At 59.3% G+C, this 20,865-nt stretch overlaps 1 protein-coding gene across 1 annotated transcript in view; it reads right to left on the reverse strand.

The window, feature by feature from the left end:
• LOC132389434 (protein FAM50A-like) overlaps positions 1-20,865 on the reverse strand; it is a 261,951-nt gene that overhangs the window by 2,735 nt on the left and 238,351 nt on the right. The window contains 6 exon segments of the mRNA XM_059961959.1: positions 5,660-5,770; positions 6,829-6,899; positions 12,448-12,496; positions 13,160-13,214; positions 19,301-19,377; positions 20,079-20,140. Coding sequence (XP_059817942.1) covers positions 5,660-5,770; positions 6,829-6,899; positions 12,448-12,496; positions 13,160-13,214; positions 19,301-19,377; positions 20,079-20,140 — 425 coding nt within the window.

Below are 20,865 nucleotides of genomic sequence, written 5' to 3' on the forward strand. Positions count from 1 at the left end.
CAGGCAGCATTCCCCCCTCACCATCCCTCCCACAGGCAGCACTCCCTCCTCATCACCCCTCCCACAGGCAGCACTCCCTCCTCATCACCCCTCCCACAGTGTGGCACTCCCTCCTCACCACCCGTCCCACAGGCAGCACCCCCTCCTCACCACCCGTCCCACAGGCAGCACTCCCTCCTCAACACCCGTCCCACAGGCAGCACCCCCTCCTCACCACCCGTCCCACAGGCAGCACCCCCTCCTCAACACCCGTCCCACAGGCAGCACCCCCTCCTCATCACCCCTCCCACAGGCAGCATTCCCTCCTCACCACCCGTCCCACAGGCAGCATTCCCTCCTTACCACCCCTCCCACAGCACGGCACACTCTCCTCATCACCCCTCCCACAGGCAGCACTCCCTCCTCACCCCCCCTCCCACAGGCAGCACTCCCTCCTCACCACCCCTCCCACAGGCAGCACCCCCTCCTCACCACCCGTCCCACAGGCAGCATTCCCTCCTCACCACCCCTCCCACAGGCAGCATTCCCTCCTCACCATCCCTCCCACAGGCAGCACTCCCTCCTCACCATCCCTCCCACAGGCACACTCCCTCCTCACCACCCGTCCCACAGGCAGCACTCCCTCCTCACCACACGTCCCACAGGCAGCATTCCCTCCTCACCACCCCTCCCACAGGCAGCACTCCCTCCTCACCACCCCTCCCACAGGCAGCTCCCTCCTCACCACCCCTCCCACAGGCAGCACTCCCTCCTCACCATCCCTCCCACAGGCACACTCCCTCCTCACCACCCGTCCCACAGGCAGCACTCCCTCCTCACCACCCGTCCCACAGGCAGCACTCCCTCCTCACCATCCCTCCCACAGGCACACTCCCTCCTCACCACCCGTCCCACAGGCAGCACTCCCTCCTCACCACCCGTCCCACAGGCAGCACTCCCTCCTCACCACCCCTCCCACAGGCAGCACTCCCTCCTCACCACCCCTCCCACAGGCAGCTCCCTCCTCACCACCCCTCCCACAGGCAGCACTCCCTCCTCACCACCCCTCCCACAGGCAGCACTCTCTCCTCATCACCCCTCCCACAGGCAGCACTCCCTCCTCACCACCCCTCCCATAGTGTGGCACTCCCTCCTCACCACCCGTCCCACAGGCAGCACTCCCTCCTCACCACCCGTCCCACAGGCAGCATTCCCTCCTCATCACCCCTCCCACAGGCAGCACTCCCTCCTCATCACCCCTCCCACAGGCAGCACTCCCTCCTCACCACCCGTCCCACAGGCAGCATTCCCTCCTCACCACCCCTCCCACAGGCAGCACTCCCTCCTCATCACCCCTCCCACAGGCAGCATTCCCTCCTCACCACCCCTCCCACAGGCAGCACTCCCTCCTCACCACCCATCCCACAGGCAGCACTCCCTCCTCACCACCCCTCCCACAGGCAGCATTCCCTCCTCACCACCCGTCCCACAGGCAGCACTCCCTCCTCACCACCCCTCCCACAGGCAGCACTCCCTCCTCACCACCCCTCCCACAGGCAGCACTCCCTCCTCACCACCCCTCCCACAGGCAGCACTCCCTCCTCACCACCCCTCCCACAGGCAGCACTCCCTCCTCATCACCCCTCCCACAGGCAGCACTCCCTCCTCACCACCCGTCCCACAGGCAGCATTCCCTCCTCACCACCCCTCCCACAGGCAGCACTCCCTCCTCATCACCCCTCCCACAGGCAGCACTCCCTCCTCACCACCCGTCCCACAGGCAGCATTCCCCCCTCACCATCCCTCCCACAGGCAGCACCCCCTCCTCACCACCCGTCCCACAGGCAGCATTCCCTCCTCACCACCCCTCCACAGGCAGCACTCCCTCCTCATCACCCCTCCCACAGGCAGCACTCCCTCCTCACCACCCGTCCCACAGGCAGCATTCCCTCCTCACCACCCCTCCCACAGGCAGCATTCCCCCCTCACCATCCCTCCCACAGGCAGCACTCCCTCCTCACCACCCCTCCCACAGGCAGCATTCCCTCCTCACCCCCCCTCCCACAGGCAGCATTCCCTCCTCATCACCCCTCCCACAGCACGGCACTCCCTCCTCATCACCCCTCCCACAGGCAGCACTCCCTCCTCACCACCCGTCCCACAGGCAGCATTCCCCCCTCACCATCCCTCCCACAGGCAGCATTCCCTCCTCACCCCCCCTCCCATAGGCAGCATTCCCTCCTCACCCCCCCTCCCACAGGCAGCACTCCCTCCTCACCACCCCTCCCACAGGCAGCACTCTCTCCTCACCACCCGTCCCACAGGCAGCACTCCCTCCTCACCACCCGTCCCACAGGCAGCACTCCCTCCTCACCACCCCTCCCACAGGCAGCACTCCCTCCTCATCACCCCTCCCACAGCACGGCACTCTCTCCTCATCACCCCTCCCACAGGCAGCACTCCCTCCTCACCACCCGTCCCACAGGCAGCACCCCCTCCTCACCGCCCCTCCCACAGTGTGGCACTCCCTCCTCACCGCCCCTCCCACAGTGTGGCACTCCCTCCTCACCGCCCCTCCCACAGGCAGCACTCCCTCCTCACCACCCGTCCCACAGGCAGCACTCTCTCCTCATCACCCGTCCCACAGGCAGCACTCCCTCCTCACCACCCCTCCCACAGGCAGCATTCCCCCCTCACCATCCCTCCCACAGGCAGCACTCCCTCCTCACCACCCCTCCCACAGGCAGCATTCCCTCCTCACCCCCCCTCCCACAGGCAGCATTCCCTCCTCATCACCCCTCCCACAGCACGGCACTCCCTCCTCATCACCCCTCCCACAGGCAGCACTCCCTCCTCACCACCCGTCCCACAGGCAGCATTCCCCCCTCACCATCCCTCCCACAGGCAGCATTCCCTCCTCACCCCCCCTCCCATAGGCAGCATTCCCTCCTCACCCCCCCTCCCACAGGCAGCACTCCCTCCTCACCACCCCTCCCACAGGCAGCACTCTCTCCTCACCACCCGTCCCACAGGCAGCACTCCCTCCTCACCACCCGTCCCACAGGCAGCACTCCCTCCTCACCACCCCTCCCACAGGCAGCACTCCCTCCTCATCACCCCTCCCACAGCACGGCACTCTCTCCTCATCACCCCTCCCACAGGCAGCACTCCCTCCTCACCACCCGTCCCACAGGCAGCACCCCCTCCTCACCGCCCCTCCCACAGTGTGGCACTCCCTCCTCACCGCCCCTCCCACAGTGTGGCACTCCCTCCTCACCGCCCCTCCCACAGGCAGCACTCCCTCCTCACCACCCGTCCCACAGGCAGCACTCTCTCCTCATCACCCGTCCCACAGGCAGCACTCCCTCCTCACCACCCCTCCCACAGGCAGCACTCTCTCCTCACCATCCCTCCCACAGGCAGCACTCCCTCCTCACCACCCGTCCCACAGGCAGCACTCCCTCCTCACCATCCCTCCCACAGGCAGCACTCCCTCCTCACCACCCGTCCCACAGCACCGCATTCCCTCCTCACCACCCGTCCCACAGGCAGCACTCCCTCCTCACCACCCCTCCCACAGGCAGCATTCCCTCCTCACCACCCCTCCCACAGGCAGCATTCCCTCCTCACCCCCCCTCCCACAGGCAGCACTCCCTCCTCACCACCCCTCCCACAGGCAGCACTCTCTCCTCACCACCCGTCCCACAGGCAGCACTCCCTCCTCATCACCCCTCCCACAGCACGGCACTCTCTCCTCATCACCCCTCCCACAGGCAGCACTCCCTCCTCACCACCCGTCCCACAGGCAGCACCCCCTCCTCACCGCCCCTCCCACAGTGTGGCACTCCCTCCTCACCGCCCCTCCCACAGGCAGCACTCCCTCCTCACCGCCCCTCCCACAGGCAGCATTCCCTCCTCACCGCCCCTCCCACAGGCAGCATTCCCTCCTCACCGCCCCTCCCACAGGCAGCATTCCCTCCTCACCACCCCTCCCACAGGCAGCACTCCCTCCTCACCGCCCCTCCCACAGGCAGCATTCCCTCCTCACCGCCCCTCCCACAGGCAGCATTCCCTCCTCACCGCCCCTCCCACAGGCAGCATTCTCTCCTCATCACCCGTCCCACAGGCAGCACTCCCTCCTCACCACCCGTCCCACAGGCAGCACTCCCTCCTCACCATCCCTCCCACAGGCAGCACTCCCTCCTCACCACCCGTCCCACAGCACCGCATTCCCTCCTCACCACCCGTCCCACAGCACCGCATTCCCTCCTCACCACCCCTCCCACAGGCAGCATTCCCTCCTCACCACCTCTCCCACAGGTCAGCATTCCCTCCTCACCACCCGTCCCACAGGCAGCACTCTCTCCTCATCACCCGTCCCACAGGCAGCACTCCCTCCTCACCACCCGTCCCACAGGCAGCACTCCCTCCTCACCATCCCTCCCACAGGCAGCACTCCCTCCTCACCACCCGTCCCACAGCACCGCATTCCCTCCTCACCACCCGTCCCACAGGCAGCACTCCCTTCTCACCACCCCTCCCACAGGTAGCACTCCCTCCTCACCACCCGTCCCACAGTGCGGCACTCCCTCCTCACCACCCCTCCCACAGGCAGCACTCCCTCCTCACCATCCCTCCCACAGGCAGCACTCCCTCCTCACCACCCCTCCCACAGGCAGCACTCCCTCCTCATCACCCCTCCCACAGGCAGCACCCCCTCCTCACCACCCCTCCCATAGTGTGGCACTCCCTCCTCACCACCCGTCCCACAGTGCGGCACTCCCTTCTCACCACCCCTCCCATAGTGTGGCACTCCCTCCTCACCACCCCTCCCACAGGCAGCATTCCCTCCTCACCACCCGTCCCACAGGCAGCACTCCCTCCTCACCACCCCTCCCACAGGCAGCATTCCCTCCTCACCACCCGTCCCACAGGCAGCACTCCCTCCTCATCACCCCTCCCACAGGCAGCATTCCCTCCTCACCCCCCCTCCCACAGGCAGCACTCCCTCCTCATCACCCCTCCCACAGGCAGCACTCCCTCCTCACCACCCGTCCCACAGGCAGCTCCCTCCTCATCACCCACAGGCAGCACTCCCTCCTCACCACCCCTCCCACAGGCAGCACTCCCTCCTCACCGCCCCTCCCACAGGCAGCACTCCCTCCTCACCACCCCTCCCACAGGCAGCACCCCCTCCTCACCACCCCTCCCACAGGCAGCACTCCCTCCTCACCACCCCTCCCACAGTGCAGCACTCCCTCCTCACCACCCCTCCCACAGGCAGCACTCCCTCCTCACCACCCCTCCCACAGGCAGCACCCCCTCCTCACCACCCGTCCCACAGGCAGCTCCCTCCTCATCACCCCTCCCACAGGCAGCATTCCCTCCTCACCGCCCCTCCCACAGGCAGCACTCCCTCCTCATCACCCCTCCCACAGGCAGCATTCCCTCCTCACCACCCGTCCCACAGGCAGCATTCCCTCCTCACCACCCGTCCCACAGGCAGCATTCCCTCCTCACCACCCGTCCCACAGGCAGCATTCCCTCCTCACCACCCCTCCCACAGGCAGCACTCCCTCCTCACCACCCGTCCCACAGGCAGCACTCCCTCCTCATCACTCACCCCTCCCACAGCACCGCATTCCCTTTCCACCCCACCTCACTGTGTCCACGTACTCACCGTGTACTTGTCCCACTTTTTCTCGGGATCGTACGGCTCCCAGCGACTTGCGGGGAAGATGTGCTTGTTCTTCTCGTACCAGCTCCGCAGCACCACCTTACCGGCGTGGGACTGGAGGGAGGGGGGGGGGAACCGTCCACATTAGGCATGTGCTCACTGGGGTGGGGGGAGTGAGAGGATTTGGGTTGGAGACGGCAGTGACACAACCACAGAACAGGAGTGGGTGGAGTGTTACTGGGATCAAACTCAGATCTCTGGAACTGCAGGGACTTTCCTGCAATAGAGACACGCTGCCTGGGTGGGCTGCGGTTTTAGGGTGCGGAGGGTGGAAATCGGGAGACACAGGGAGGGGGAGGGTGAGCCGGCATTGTGCTCTCTCAACCATGATGGCCGGTACCAATGGGTCAGGAATCAGTGGGGGGAGGGCGGGGGTTGCTGTGTGTCTCAACCGCAACTCAGGATTAAGATTAGATTTACTTATCACATGAACATCAAAAGAGACAGTGTAGTGAGTCATTGGAGTCAACACCAACACAATCCAAGGATAAACTGGAGCACCCGGTGGAAACCCACTCAGGGGGGGAGCATAAAACTCCGTACAGACAGTGAACCCCGTCTGCTGGAGAGGTACTGGCACCTCATTATAGGAAGGATGTGGAAGGATTTACCAGGATGCTGCTCAGACTGGTGGGCACCCCTGATGGCTGAGGGGTCCAGGGTGGTCTTTAGAATAAGAGGCATAGATTGGGTGGATAGTCAGAGATCCTCCCCCAGGGTGGAAATGGCCAACACCAGCGAACATAACTTTACGGTGATTGGAGAGAAGTGTCGGGGGATGAGTCACGGGGAGTGCTGGGAGCGTGGATCGCCCTGCCCTGGTAGAGGCAGATACATCAGGGACATTTAAGAGACTTGTAGGTAGGAAATATGGAGGGCTATGTAGGAGGGAAGGGTTAGATTGAAAAGAAGCACAACATCATGGGCCGAAGGGCCTGTACTATACAGCAAAGTTCTGTGTACAGCGTTACACTAACCACTATGTTGCCATGACGCCAATCCTTCAGCCCGGGGAAGTTGGGAGGGGGTGGTTGTGCTCACTGTGTTTGATGAGGGGGCTTGGGGGTGGAGTGGCAGGGACAGAGGGATCACAGTTTTACAGAAAGACCTACCTCGTCCTTCTCCACCGTGGCATCGCTCAGCAGGCGGACATCTTCGTGGACATCAAAGCTGAAGAGTGGCCCTGTTAGGGAGGGAAGAAGATTTACCACACACACTCTCCCGAGAGTGGCCCTGTCAGGGAGGGAAGGGGTTTAACCACACACACTGTCCCGAGAGTGGCCCTGTCAGGGAGGGAAGGGGTTTAACCACACACACTGTCCCGAGAGTGGCCCTGTCAGGGAGGGAAGGGGTTTAACCACACACACTGTCCCGAGAGTGACCCTGTCAGGGAGGGAAGGGGTTTAACCACACACACTCTCCCGAGAGTGGCCCTGTCAGGGAGGGAAGGGGTTTAACCACACACACTCTCCCAAGAGTGGCCCTGTCAGGGAGGGAAGGGGTTTAACCACACACACTCTCCCGAGAGTGGCCCTGTCAGGGAGGGAAGGGGTTTAACCTCACACACTCTCCCGAGAGTGGCCCTGTCAGGGAGGGAAGGGGTTTAACCACACACACTGTCCCAAGAGTGGCCCTGCCAGGGAGGGAAGGGGTTTAACCACACACACTGTCCCGAGAGTGGCCCTGTCAGGGAGGGAAGGGGTTTAACCACACACACTCTCCCGAGAGTGGCCCTGTCAGGGAGGGAAGGGGTTTAACCACACACACTCTCCCAAGAGTGGCCCTGTCAGGGAGGGAAGGGGTTTAACCACACACACTCTCCCGAGAGTGGCCCTGTCAGGGAGGGAAGGGGTTTAACCACACACACTCTCCCGAGAGTGGCCCTGCCAGGGAGGGAAGGGGTTTAACCACACACACTCTCCCGAGAGTGGCCCTGTCAGGGAGGGAAGGGGTTTAACCACACACACTGTCCCGAGAGTGGCCCTGTCAGGGAGGGAAGGGGTTTAACCACACACACTGTCCCGAGAGTGGCCCTGTCAGGGAGGGAAGGGGTTTAACCACACACACTGTCCCGAGAGTGACCCTGTCAGGGAGGGAAGGGGTTTAACCACACACACTCTCCCGAGAGTGGCCCTGTCAGGGAGGGAAGGGGTTTAACCACACACACTCTCCCAAGAGTGGCCCTGTCAGGGAGGGAAGGGGTTTAACCACACACACTCTCCCGAGAGTGGCCCTGTCAGGGAGGGAAGGGGTTTAACCTCACACACTCTCCCGAGAGTGGCCCTGTCAGGGAGGGAAGGGGTTTAACCACACACACTGTCCCAAGAGTGGCCCTGCCAGGGAGGGAAGGGGTTTAACCACACACACTGTCCCGAGAGTGGCCCTGTCAGGGAGGGAAGGGGTTTAACCACACACACTCTCCCGAGAGTGGCCCTGTCAGGGAGGGAAGGGGTTTAACCACACACACTCTCCCAAGAGTGGCCCTGTCAGGGAGGGAAGGGGTTTAACCACACACACTCTCCCGAGAGTGGCCCTGCCAGGGAGGGAAGGGGTTTAACCACACACACTGTCCCGAGAGTGGCCCTGTCAGGGAGGGAAGGGGTTTAACCACACACACTCTCCCAAGAGTGACCCTGTCAGGGAGGGAAGGGGTTTAACCACACACACTCTCCCGAGAGTGGCCCTGCCAGGGAGGGAAGGGGTTTAACCTCACACACTCTCCCGAGAGTGGCCCTGTCAGGGAGGGAAGGGGTTTAACCACACACACTCTCCCAAGAGTGACCCTGTCAGGGAGGGAAGGGGTTTAACCACACACACTCTCCCGAGAGTGGCCCTGCCAGGGAGGGAAGGGGTTTAACCACACACACTGTCCCGAGAGTGGCCCTGTCAGGGAGGGAAGGGGTTTAACCACACACACTGTCCCGAGAGTGGCCCTGTCAGGGAGGGAAGGGGTTTAACCACACACTGTCCCGAGAGTGACCCTGTCAGGGAGGGAAGGGGTTTAACCACACACACTCTCCCGAGAGTGACCCTGTCAGGGAGGGAAGGGGTTTAACCACACACACTCTCCCGAGAGTGGCCCTGCCAGGGAGGGAAGGGGTTTAACCACACACACTCTCCCAAGAGTGACCCTGTCAGGGAGGGAAGGGGTTTAACCACACACACTCTCCCGAGAGTGGCCCCGTCAGGGAGGGAAGGGGTTTAACCACACACACTCTCCCAAGAGTGACCCTGTCAGGGAGGGAAGGGGTTTAACCACACACACTCTCCCGAGAGTGGCCCTGTCAGGGAGGGAAGGGGTTTAACCACACACACTCTCCCGAGAGTGGCCCTGTCAGGGAGGGAAGGGGTTTAACCACACACACTCTCCCAAGAGTGACCGTCACAGGGAGGGAAGGGGTTTAACCACACACACTCTCCCGAGAGTGGCCCTGTCAGGGAGGGAAGGGGTTTAACCACACACACTCTCCCGAGAGTGGCCCTGCCAGGGAGGGAAGGGGTTTAACCACACACACTCTCCCAAGAGTGACCCTGTCAGGGAGGGAAGGGGTTTAACCACACACACTGTCCCGAGAGTGGCCCTGTCAGGGAGGGAAGGGGTTTAACCACAAACACTCTCCCGAGAGTGACCCTGTCAGGGAGGGAAGGGGTTTAACCACACACACTCTCCCGAGAGTGGCCCTGTCAGGGAGGGAAGGGGTTTAACCACACACACTGACCCGAGAGTGGCCCTGTCAGGGAGGGAAGGGGTTTAACCACACACACTCTCCCGAGAGTGGCCCTGTCAGGGAGGGAAGGGGTTTAACCACACACACTCTCCCGAGAGTGGCCCTGTCAGGGAGGGAAGGGGTTTAACCACACACACTGTCCCGAGAGTGACCCTGTCAGGGAGGGAAGGGGTTTAACCACACACTGTCCCGAGAGTGGCCCTGTCAGGGAGGGAAGGGGTTTAACCACACACACTCTCCCGAGAGTGACCCTGTCAGGGAGGGAAGGGGTTTAACCACACACTCTCCGAGAGTGGCCCTGTCAGGGAGGGAAGGGGTTTAACCACACACACTGACCCGAGAGTGACCCTGTCAAGGATGGAAGGGGTTTAACCACACACTGTCCCGAGACCACACATAGCTCAAACATTACCTCTCGGTTCTTAAACTCAGTCCCACGGTTGATGAAGGCAAATGCACTGTATGCCTTCTTAGCCACAGAGACAACCTGTGCAGCAGCTTTGATTGTCTTATGGACTTGGACCCCCAGATCCCTCTGATCAAGAGTCACTGCCAAGACCCAGACCCACTGCCAAGAGTCTTGCCATTAATGCTATATCCAGATCATTTATAAAAATCACAGGGTAGGGGTCCCTGAGGCCCCCGACTCAGAGTCAGGTTGATCATCACTCACGTCATGAATCTTTTCTTGTGGATGCTGCTTATCGGATGTGCCAGAGACGCGGCTGTGAGTACATCTTTCACTGGCCGTGTGCGGGAGTCAATAAACTCAGCTCCGGCTACCAACACTGACAATGTCTCCCTCCAAAGATGCTGCACGACCTGTTGAGAGTTTCTAACATCTGCTTTTGATATCAGATGTCAGGCACCTGCAGACTTGCTCCTAATTGTACAATGGCACTTGATGAAGTACTAGCATGGATATGTTATCTGGAATGCTCTCCCTCTGTAGAGCCATGGTGCATTCCAACACAGAATCAGGCCCTTCAGCTCATCTAGTCCATGCCAACCCAGTCTTTTGCCTAGTCCCATCGACCTGCTCTCCACACCTCTCCCATCCATGTAACCTATCCCAATTTCTCTTAAATGTTGCAATTTACCACTTTTCCACACTCCCTCCAGAGAAGTTCCTTCTCATACTCCCCTTAGACATTTAACCTTTCACCCTTAACCTATGACCTCTATTTGTAGTCTTACCCAACCTCAGTGGAAAAAGCCTGATTGCACATACCCCTCATAATTTTGTACATTAAATCTCCCCTCAGTCTTCTACGTTCTAAGGAATAAAGCCCCAACTTATTCAACCTGCCTTATAACTCAGGTCAGCAACATCCTTGAGTTTATTTTCTCTGCACTCTTTCAACTTTACTGATATCTTCCCTGCAGGTAACTGCACACAATACTCCAAATTAGGACTCACCAATATCTTATACAACTTCAACATAACATCCCATCCGTACTTAATACTATGAAGGCCAAGATGCCAAAAACTTTTTTTTTTAATGACCCTATCTACCTGTGCTGCCACTTTCAAGGAATTATGGATCTGTGTTCCCAGATCTTGATGGAGATGTGTCTCTACCAAAGGAGGTGTAAGGCACTCCTTTCCTCTGCTAGCCTGCAGGTCACCCTGGGGCAAGGCATGGCACCTGCTTAGGTCACCGAACAGGGTCACGTGAAGCCATGGGGCCAGGTGGTGGATGACTTATGAGCAGCTGGTGCAGATCGCAAGTCCTGGTTATGCGACCACTGATGTCAGGCAGACAATCTCTGAAGAGATTGATAGTGGCTAGGGTCACCCGTCTTGTAAAGACACTGCCCAGAAGCAGGCAATGGCAAAGCACTTCTGTAGAAAATTCTTCCAAGAACAATCATGGAACACGGCACACGGATAGTGATTCCCAGATCCTGTTGTTCCACTGCACTCCTCAGTGCCCTGCCGCTCACCGTGTAAGACCTACCCTGCCAAAGTACAACACTTCACACTTGTCTGCATAAAATTCCACCTACCAGTTTTCCAGTTGGTCCAGATCCCGCTGCAAGCTCTGTTAAATCTTCCTCACTGTCCTGTCCATCACACCCTCAGTCTTGGTGTGTCATCGGCTGATCCAGTTTACCATATCTGATCTTTAATATTTAATAATCTATCCAGGTCTTTAATATGAATGGGAAATGACAGAATTACCACAGATCACTACAGCACACCAGTAGTTCCAGACCACAGGAGTGGATGTTTCCTACAGCGGGACATCCATTTGGAACAGAGATGAGGAAGAATTTCTTTTGCCAGAGGGTGGTGAATTCGTTGCCACAGGTGCTATGGAGGCCAAGTCATTGAGTGTATTTAAGGCGGAGTTTGATAGGTTCTTCATTAATCAGGGCATCAAAGATTACGGGGAGGAGACGGGAGAATGGGGCTGAGAGGGATAATAAATCAGCCATGATGGAACGGTGAAGCAGAATCAATGGGCCAAATGGCCTAATTCTGCTCCTGTGTTGCATGGCGTCCAGATAGAGAAGCAACATTTATGACTATTCTCCGGCTCCTCCTGCCCAGTCAGTGTCTCATCATCCTGAATGCTGAGCAACTGAATCTTCTTGACCAAGCGTGACATTGTCAAAGGCCTTGCTAAAGTCCACCTAGACCACATACAGCGGTGTGCCTTCCTCCGCCTTCCTGCAACGATTGGTTAGACACGACCTACTGTACACAAAGCCGGGGTGACTATCCCTAATCAGACCACCCATCCAAATACTTGTATGGCTGGCTCCGCAGATTAATGCTGGGAAGCATTCAGTGGTTTCCTTTAGCCAAAGATTTTCCTCAAGCGCTGGACACCGGCAAGTCGTACACAGACACTAACCCACCAGAATGGGGTCATCGGCACGAATTGGCAGGCAGAGTGGGTGGACGAGTCTGAAGCTCACAGATCCAAGGTTAACGGTCGGTGGGGGGGGGGGGTGGTCAAGGGTGAGTGGAACCTATTCATGGAGGCCACTTACCGCTCTTGCCTCTCGCCTTCGTCACGATGAAGTCATAGAACGTGTGGTGCTGTAGGGCAAAGGAAGAAACATCAGCTGGGCTTTACACGGATGGAGGGAGGCGAGGGGAGGCTGCACCCCATTCCTGACCACCCTTGCTGCAGAGAGAGCTCCCTCCACTCCCGACACACACACACACACACAGCCGAAGCAATCTGTGCTTCGTCTACCCCGAGGGACGGGATGTACACTCACACCATGTCACAAGCAACAGATGGAAAGGGGTAACGCTGAATTTTAAAGCATGGTGTAAACACAACACATCATAGCAGAGCAGATCACACCCCGGCGGGTGGAAGGTTTCACTTGGCACCTCTCCAAGCCCATTCAGCTTCAGGAGACAAGCTGAGCATCGCATCGCTGCCATGGAGACGGGAGTGCCGGTGATCTCCACGTGGAACTGTCTGCCACAGTCACGGTAAGTCACACGGGGAGAGACTGGGTGGGTGCAGGAAGTGAGGGATATCGTATATGAATATGTACTGTGTTTTGGGGTGAGAAATGGAGCAGGCTATGGGGAGGTACGTGAGGGTGGGGATGGCTCTGACAGGAGTGGCCTCCCCATGTCTGTTGGGCAAGGTGGGTGCAGTCAGCCCTGCTCAACGGTCAGAGGGAGGTACCCGCCTCAGCTCCTGTCTGACTGGACCCGTCTGCAGTGGTTAGTGACACTCACATGGGGGATGATCAGGTCCTCCTTGATGTACATGAGCTGTTCGACCCCAGCTGACCTGTGGGAAGACACATGGCAGCAGTTCAGTGCTTTAGCAGATTGTAAAGGGCTCCCCCACCCCACCCCCATGACACTCTCCCAGTCCTCTTCCCCTTAAGTCGATCCCTCCTAACTCCCAAACCCCTCCCCTGCCCTCTGCACTTCCAGGTAGAGAATAGGCCTGTCCCCAGGGCACAGCCTCAGGGAGTAAGGGCTCCTGACAGTGAACGGTTACCACCAACCATCTCAGCCCAAAACCAGCCCCTACACCTTCTTGATGCCTCAACATTTCACTTTAGAACATGGAGATTGTAATTGTGCACGGCGTCTAATCAAACCCATGGATACAGAGACGGGAACTGTGCACCCTGTTCCCAGTGTGGGTCCGACCCAGGGAAAGGGAGACGGGAACTGTGCACCCTGTTCCCAGTGTGGGTCCGACCCAGGGAAAGGGAGACGGGAACTGTGCACCCTGTTCCTAGTGTGGGTCTGATCTAAGGAAAGGGAGACGGGAACTGTGCACCCTGTTCCCAGTGTGGGTCCGACCCAGGGAAAGGGAGACGGGAACTGTGCACCCTGTTCCCAGTGTGGGTCCGACCCAGGGAAAGGGAGACGGGAACTGTGCACCCTGTTCCCAGTGTGGGTCCGACCCAGGGAAAGGGAGACGGGAACTGTGCACCCTGTTCCTAGTGTGAATCCGACCCAGGGAAAGGGAGATGGGAACTGTGCACCCTGTTCCCAGTGTGAATCCGACCCAGGGAAAGGGAGATGGGAACTGTGCACCCTGTTCCCAGTGTGGATCCAACCCAGGGAAAGGGAAATGGGAACTGTGCACCCTGTTCCCAGTGTGGGTCCGACCCAGGGAAAGGGAGACGGGAACTGTGCACCCTGTTCCTAGTGTGGGTCTGATCTAAGGAAAGGGAGACGGGAACTGTGCACCCTGTTCCCAGTGTGGGTCCGACCCAGGGAAAGGGAGACGGGAACTGTGCACCCTGTTCCCAGTGTGGGTCCGACCCAGGGAAAGGGAGACGGGAACTGTGCACCCTGTTCCCAGTGTGGGTCCGACCCAGGGAAAGGGAGACGGGAACTGTGCACCCTGTTCCTAGTGTGGGTCTGATCTAAGGAAAGGGAGATGGGAACTGTGCACCCTGTTCCCAGTGTGAATCCGACCCAGGGAAAGGGAGATGGGAACTGTGCACCCTGTTCCCAGTGTGGATCCAACCCAGGGAAAGGGAGATGGGAACTGTGCACCCTGTTCCCAGTGTGGATCTGACCCAGGGAAAGGGAAATGGGAACTGTGCACCCTGTTCCCAGTGTGGGTCCGACCCAGGGAAAGGTTGACGGGAACTGTGCACCCTGTTCCCAGTGTGGATCTGACCCAGGGAAAGGGAGATGGGAACTGTGCACCCTGTTCCCAGTGTGGGTCCGACCCAGGGAAAGGGAGACGGGAACTGTGCATCCTGTTCCCAGTGTGGGTCCGACCCAGGGAAAGGGAGACGGGAACTGTGCACCCTGTTCCCAGTGTGGGTCCGACCCAGGGAAAGGGAGACGGGAACTGTGCACCCTGTTCCTAGTGTGGATCTGATCTAAGGAAAGGGAGATGGGAACTGTGCACCCTGTTCCCAGTGTGAATCCGACCCAGGGAAAGGGAGATGGGAACTGTGCACCCTGTTCCCAGTGTGGATCCAACCCAGGGAAAGGGAAATGGGAACTGTGCACCCTGTTCCCAGTGTGGGTCCGACCCAGGGAAAGGGAGACGGGAACTGTGCACCCTGTTCCTAGTGTGGGTCTGATCTAAGGAAAGGGAGACGGGAACTGTGCACCCTGTTCCCAGTGTGGGTCCGACCCAGGGAAAGGGAGACGGGAACTGTGCACCCTGTTCCCAGTGTGGGTCCGACCCAGGGAAAGGGAGACGGGAACTGTGCACCCTGTTCCCAGTGTGGGTCCGACCCAGGGAAAGGGAGACGGGAACTGTGCACCCTGTTCCTAGTGTGGGTCTGATCTAAGGAAAGGGAGATGGGAACTGTGCACCCTGTTCCCAGTGTGGATCTGACCCAGGGAAAGGGAAATGGGAACTGTGCACCCTGTTCCCAGTGTGGGTCCGACCCAGGGAAAGGTTGACGGGAACTGTGCACCCTGTTCCCAGTGTGGATCTGACCCAGGGAAAGGGAGATGGGAACTGTGCACCCTGTTCCCAGTGTGGGTCCGACCCAGGGAAAGGGAGATGGGAACTGTGCACCCTGTTCCCAGTGTGAATCCGACCCAGGGAAAGGGAGATGGGAACTGTGCACCCTGTTCCCAGTGTGGATCCAACCCAGGGAAAGGTTGACGGGAACTGTGCACCCTGTTCCCAGTGTGGATCTGACCCAGGGAAAGGGAAATGGGAACTGTGCACCCTGTTCCTAGTGTGGTTCCGACCCAGGGAAAGGGAGACGGGAACTGTGCACCCTGTTCCCAGTGTGGATCTGACCCAGGGAAAGGGAGACGGGAACTGTGCACCCTGTTCCCAGTGTGGATCTGACCCAGGGAAAGGGAGACGGGAACTGTGCACCTTGTTCCCAGTGTGGGTCCGACCCAGGGAAAGGTTGACGGGAACTGTGCACCCTGTTCCCAGTGTGAATCCGACCCAGGGAAAGGGAGATGGGAAATGTGCACCCTGTTCCCAGTGTGGATCCAACCCAGGGAAAGGGAGATGGGAACTGTGCACCCTGTTCACAGTGTGGATCTGACCCAGGGAAAGGGAAATGGGAACTGTGCACCCTGTTCCCAGTGTGGGTCCGACCCAGGAAAAGGGAGACGGGAACTGTGCACCCTGTTCCCAGTGTGGATCTGACCCAGGGAAAGGGAAATGGGAACTGTGCACCCTGTTCCTAGTGTGGTTCCGACCCAGGGAAAGGGAGACGGGAACTGTGCACCCTGTTCCCAGTGTGAGTCTGACCCAGGGAAAGGGAGATGGGAACTGTGCACCCTGTTCCCAGTGTGGGTCTGACCCAGGGAAAGGGAGACGGGAACTGTGCACCCTGTTCCCAGTGTGAGTCTGACCCAGGGAAAGGGAGACGGGAACTGTGCACCCTGTTCCCAGTGTGGGTCTGACCCAGGGAAAGGGAGACGGGAACTGTGCACCGTTCCCAGTGTGGGTCTGATCTAAGGAAAGGGAGACGGGAACTGTGCACCCTGTTCCCAGTGTGAGTCTGACCTTGGGAAAGGGAGACGGGAACTGTGCACCCTGTTCCCAGTGTGGGTCCGACGCAGGGAAAGGGAGACGGGAACTGTGCACCCTGTTCCCAGTGTGGGTCCGACCCAGGGAAAGGGAGACGGGAACTGTGCACCCTGTTCCCAGTGTGGGTCCGACCCAGGGAAAGGGAGACGGGAACTGTGCACCCTGTTCCCAGTGTGGGTCCGACCCAGGGAAAGGGAGACGGGAACTGTGCACCCTGTTCCCAGTGTGGGTCCGACCCAGGGAAAGGGAGACGGGAACTGTGCACCCTGTTCCCAGTGTGGATCCGACCCAGGGAAAGGGAGACGGGAACTGTGCACCTTGTTCCCAGTGCGGGTCTGATCTAAGGAAAGGGAGACGGGAACTGTGCACCCTGTTCCCAGTGTGGATCCAACCCAGGGAAAGGGAGACGGGAACTGTGCACCCTGTTCCCAGTGTGAATCCGACCCAGGGAAAGGGAGACGGGAACTGTGCACACTGTTCCCAGTGTGGGTCCGACCCAGGGAAAGGGAGATGGGAACTGTGCACCCTGTTCCCAGTGTGGATCCGACCCAGGGAAAGGTTGACGGGAACTGTGCACCCTGTTCCCAGTGTGAATCCGACCCAGGGAAAGGGAGACGGGAACTGTGCACCCTGTTCCCAGTGTGGGTCCGACCCAGGGAAAGGGAGATGGGAACTGTGCACCCTGTTCCCAGTGTGAATCCGACCCAGGGAAAGGGAGATGGGAACTGTGCACCCTGTTCCCAGTGTGGATCCAACCCAGGGAAAGGTTGACGGGAACTGTGCACCCTGTTCCCAGTGTGGATCTGACCCAGGGAAAGGGAAATGGGAACTGTGCACCCTGTTCCCAGTGTGGGTCCGACCCAGGGAAAGGTTGACGGGAACTGTGCACCCTGTTCCCAGTGTGGATCTGACCCAGGGAAAGGGAAATGGGAACTGTGCACCCTGTTCCTAGTGTGGATCCGACCCAGGGAAAGGTTGACGGGAACTGTGCACCCTGATCCCAGTGTGGATCTGACCCAGGGAAAGGGAGACGGGAACTGTGCACCCTGTTCCCAGTGTGGGTCCGACCCAGGGAAAGGTTGACGGGAACTGTGCACCCTGTTCACAGTGTGGATCTGACCCAGGGAAAGGGAAATGGGAACTGTGCACCCTGTTCCCAGTGTGGGTCCGACCCAGGAAAAGGGAGACGGGAACTGTGCACCCTGTTCCCAGTGTGGATCTGACCCAGGGAAAGGGAAATGGGAACTGTGCACCCTGTTCCTAGTGTGGTTCCGACCCAGGGAAAGGGAGACGGGAACTGTGCACCCTGTTCCCAGTGTGAGTCTGACCCAGGGAAAGGGAGATGGGAACTGTGCTCCCTGTTCCCAGTGTGGGTCTGACCCAGGGAAAGGGAGACGGGAACTGTGCACCCTGTTCCCAGTGTGAGTCTGACCCAGGGAAAGGGAGACGGGAACTGTGCACCCTGTTCCCAGTGTGGGTCTGACCCAGGGAAAGGGAGACGGGAACTGTGCACCGTTCCCAGTGTGGGTCTGATCTAAGGAAAGGGAGACGGGAACTGTGCACCCTGTTCCCAGTGTGAGTCTGACCTTGGGAAAGGGAGATGGGAACTGTGCACCCTGTTCCCAGTGTGGGTCCGACGCAGGGAAAGGGAGACGGGAACTGTGCACCCTGTTCCCAGTGTGGGTCCGACCCAGGGAAAGGGAGACGGGAACTGTGCACCCTGTTCCCAGTGTGGGTCCGACCCAGGGAAAGGGAGACCGGAACTGTGCACCCTGTTCCCAGTGTGGGTCCGACCCAGGGAAAGGGAGACGGGAACTGTGCACCCTGTTCCCAGTGTGGGTCCGACCCAGGGAAAGGGAGACAGGAACTGTGCACCCTATTCCCAGTGTGGATCCGACCCAGGGAAAGGGAGACGGGAACTGTGCACCTTGTTCCCAGTGCGGGTCTGATCTAAGGAAAGGGAGACGGGAACTGTGCACCCTGTTCCCAGTGTGGATCCAACCCAGGGAAAGGGAGACGGGAACTGTGCACCCTGTTCCCAGTGTGAATCCGACCCAGGGAAAGGGAGACGGGAACTGTGCACACTGTTCCCAGTGTGGGTCCGACCCAGGGAAAGGGAGATGGGAACTGTGCACCCTGTTCCCAGTGTGGATCCGACCCAGGGAAAGGGAGACGGGAACTGTGCACCTTGTTTCCAGTGCGGGTCTGATCTAAGGAAAGGGAGACGGGAACTGTGCACCCTGTTCCCAGTGTGGGTCCGACCCAGGGAAAGGGAGATGGGAACTGTGCACCCTGTTCCCAGTGTGAATCCGACCCAGGGAAAGGGAGATGGGAACTGTGCACCCTGTTCCCAGTGTGGATCCAACCCAGGGAAAGGTTGACGGGAACTGTGCACCCTGTTCCCAGTGTGGATCTGACCCAGGGAAAGGGAAATGGGAACTGTGCACACTGTTCCCAGTGTGGGTCTGACCCAGGGAAAGGGAGATGGGAACTGTGCACCCTGTTCCCTGTGTGGGTCTGACCTAAGGAAAGGGAGATGGGAACTGTGCACCCTGTTCCCAGTGTGAGTCTGACCTAAAGAAAGGGAGATGGGAACTGTGAACAGTGCTCTCAGTTTGGGTCCAACCCAGGGATACGCAGACGGGAATGGTGAGCGATGCTCCGGGTGTGAGTCTGACCCGGGGGATATGGACAAAGATGGGAACCGTGCATGGTGCTCCAGGTGTGGGTCTGACCCAGGGTTACAGAGATGGGAACAGTACACGTCGCTCCCAGTGTGGGAATGGACAAAGTGCAATATAGTGAGTTTATAGCACCCCACTGGGAATGAACGTGGCACTATGCATGTGTATGAGTTCCAGCAGACAAAATCCTTGGAACCATACCGGAGTTCACTGAAGTCTTTCCGCAAGATCTCCAGGCCCTTCTGTAGAAATTGTTGGATCGTGTTGCCTTTCTTCATCTGCAGGGAGAAAAAGATCAGGAAAGGATGGGGAGGGACTAAACCTATCCACCCCACCGATATCAATCCAGGTCAGGAGTGTAATGGGATCCTCCCCACTTCCCTGGTGGAGTTAGTCCATACACTCCACATATACGACGTTACCTCTTTTCCCTGTAGACCCAAGTCACTGGGTGGTTAGTCCATACACTCCACATCCACCACATTACCTCTCCCACTCCCCCCCCCACCCCGACCTACTGATCAGGAGTGCGATGGGACTGTCCCCACTTCCCTGGGTGGAGTTAGTTAGTCCATACACTCCAAATCCGCCACATTACATCCCCACTCCCCCCCCCCCCCCCACCCCAATCTACTGATCAGGAGTGCGATGGGACTGTCCCCATTTCCCTGGGTGGAGTTAGTTAGTCCATACACTCCAAATCCGCCACATTACCTCCCCACTCCCCCATGTACAGGTCAGGAGTGTGACAGAACCCTCCCCACTTCCTTGGCGGAGTTATTCCATACACTCCAAATCCGCCACATTACCTCTACCCCCACTCCCCCCCATCTACAGGTCAGGAGTGCAAGGGGACCCTCCCCACTTCTCTGAGTGAGTGTGGCTCCAGCAACTCCGGAGGAACTCGGCACCACCCTGCACACAGCAGCCCTGGGGGAGACAGACAGAGCCTCTCTCCAGAGAGAGAGTGTGTCCTCACCTTCACTGTGCGCCGATGTCCGGAGCCATCCCAGTAGCTGAAAGTGATTTCAATCTCCTCCCCTGAAAGAAAGCTGTACATTAGTTCCCAGTAACTAACAGGCATGCTCCAGTGACAGCTTCACAGTGCGTCACCACTGACCCATGTCTCCCCGTGACTGCCCCGCATGTCACCATGGGCCCATCCTGCGTGTTGCCCCATGCCCGCCTGATGTGTCTCCCCGTGACTGCCCCGCATGTCACCATGGGCCCATCCTGCGTGTTGCTCCATTGCCCCATGCCCGCCTGATGTGTCTCCCTGTGACTGCCCCGCATGTCACCATGGGCCCATCCTGCGTGTTGCCCCATGCCCGCCTGATGTGTCTCCCTGTGACTGCCCCGCATGTCACCATGGGCCCATCCTGCGTGTTGCTCCATTGCCCCATGCCCGCCTGATGTGTCTCCCCGTGACTGCCCTGCATGTCACCATGGGCCCATCCTGCGTGTTGCCCCATGCCCGCCTGATGTGTCTCCGTGACTGCCCCGCATGTCACCATGGGCCCATCCTGCGTGTTGCCCCATGCCCGCCTGATGTGTCTCCCTGTGACTGCCCCGCATGTCACCATGGGCCCATCCTGCGTGTTGCCCCATGCCCGCCTGATGTGTCTCCCTGTGACTGCCCCGCATGTCACCATGGGCCCATCCTGTGTGTTGCCCCATGCCCGCCTGATGTGTCTCCCTGTGACTGCCCCGCATGTCACCATGGGCCCATCCTGCGTGTTGCCCCATGCCCGCCTGATGTGTCTCCC

The sequence above is a fragment of the Hypanus sabinus genome, unplaced genomic scaffold (genome assembly GCF_030144855.1).
Source record: "Hypanus sabinus isolate sHypSab1 unplaced genomic scaffold, sHypSab1.hap1 scaffold_567, whole genome shotgun sequence".
Taxonomy (NCBI): Eukaryota; Metazoa; Chordata; class Chondrichthyes; order Myliobatiformes; family Dasyatidae; genus Hypanus; species Hypanus sabinus.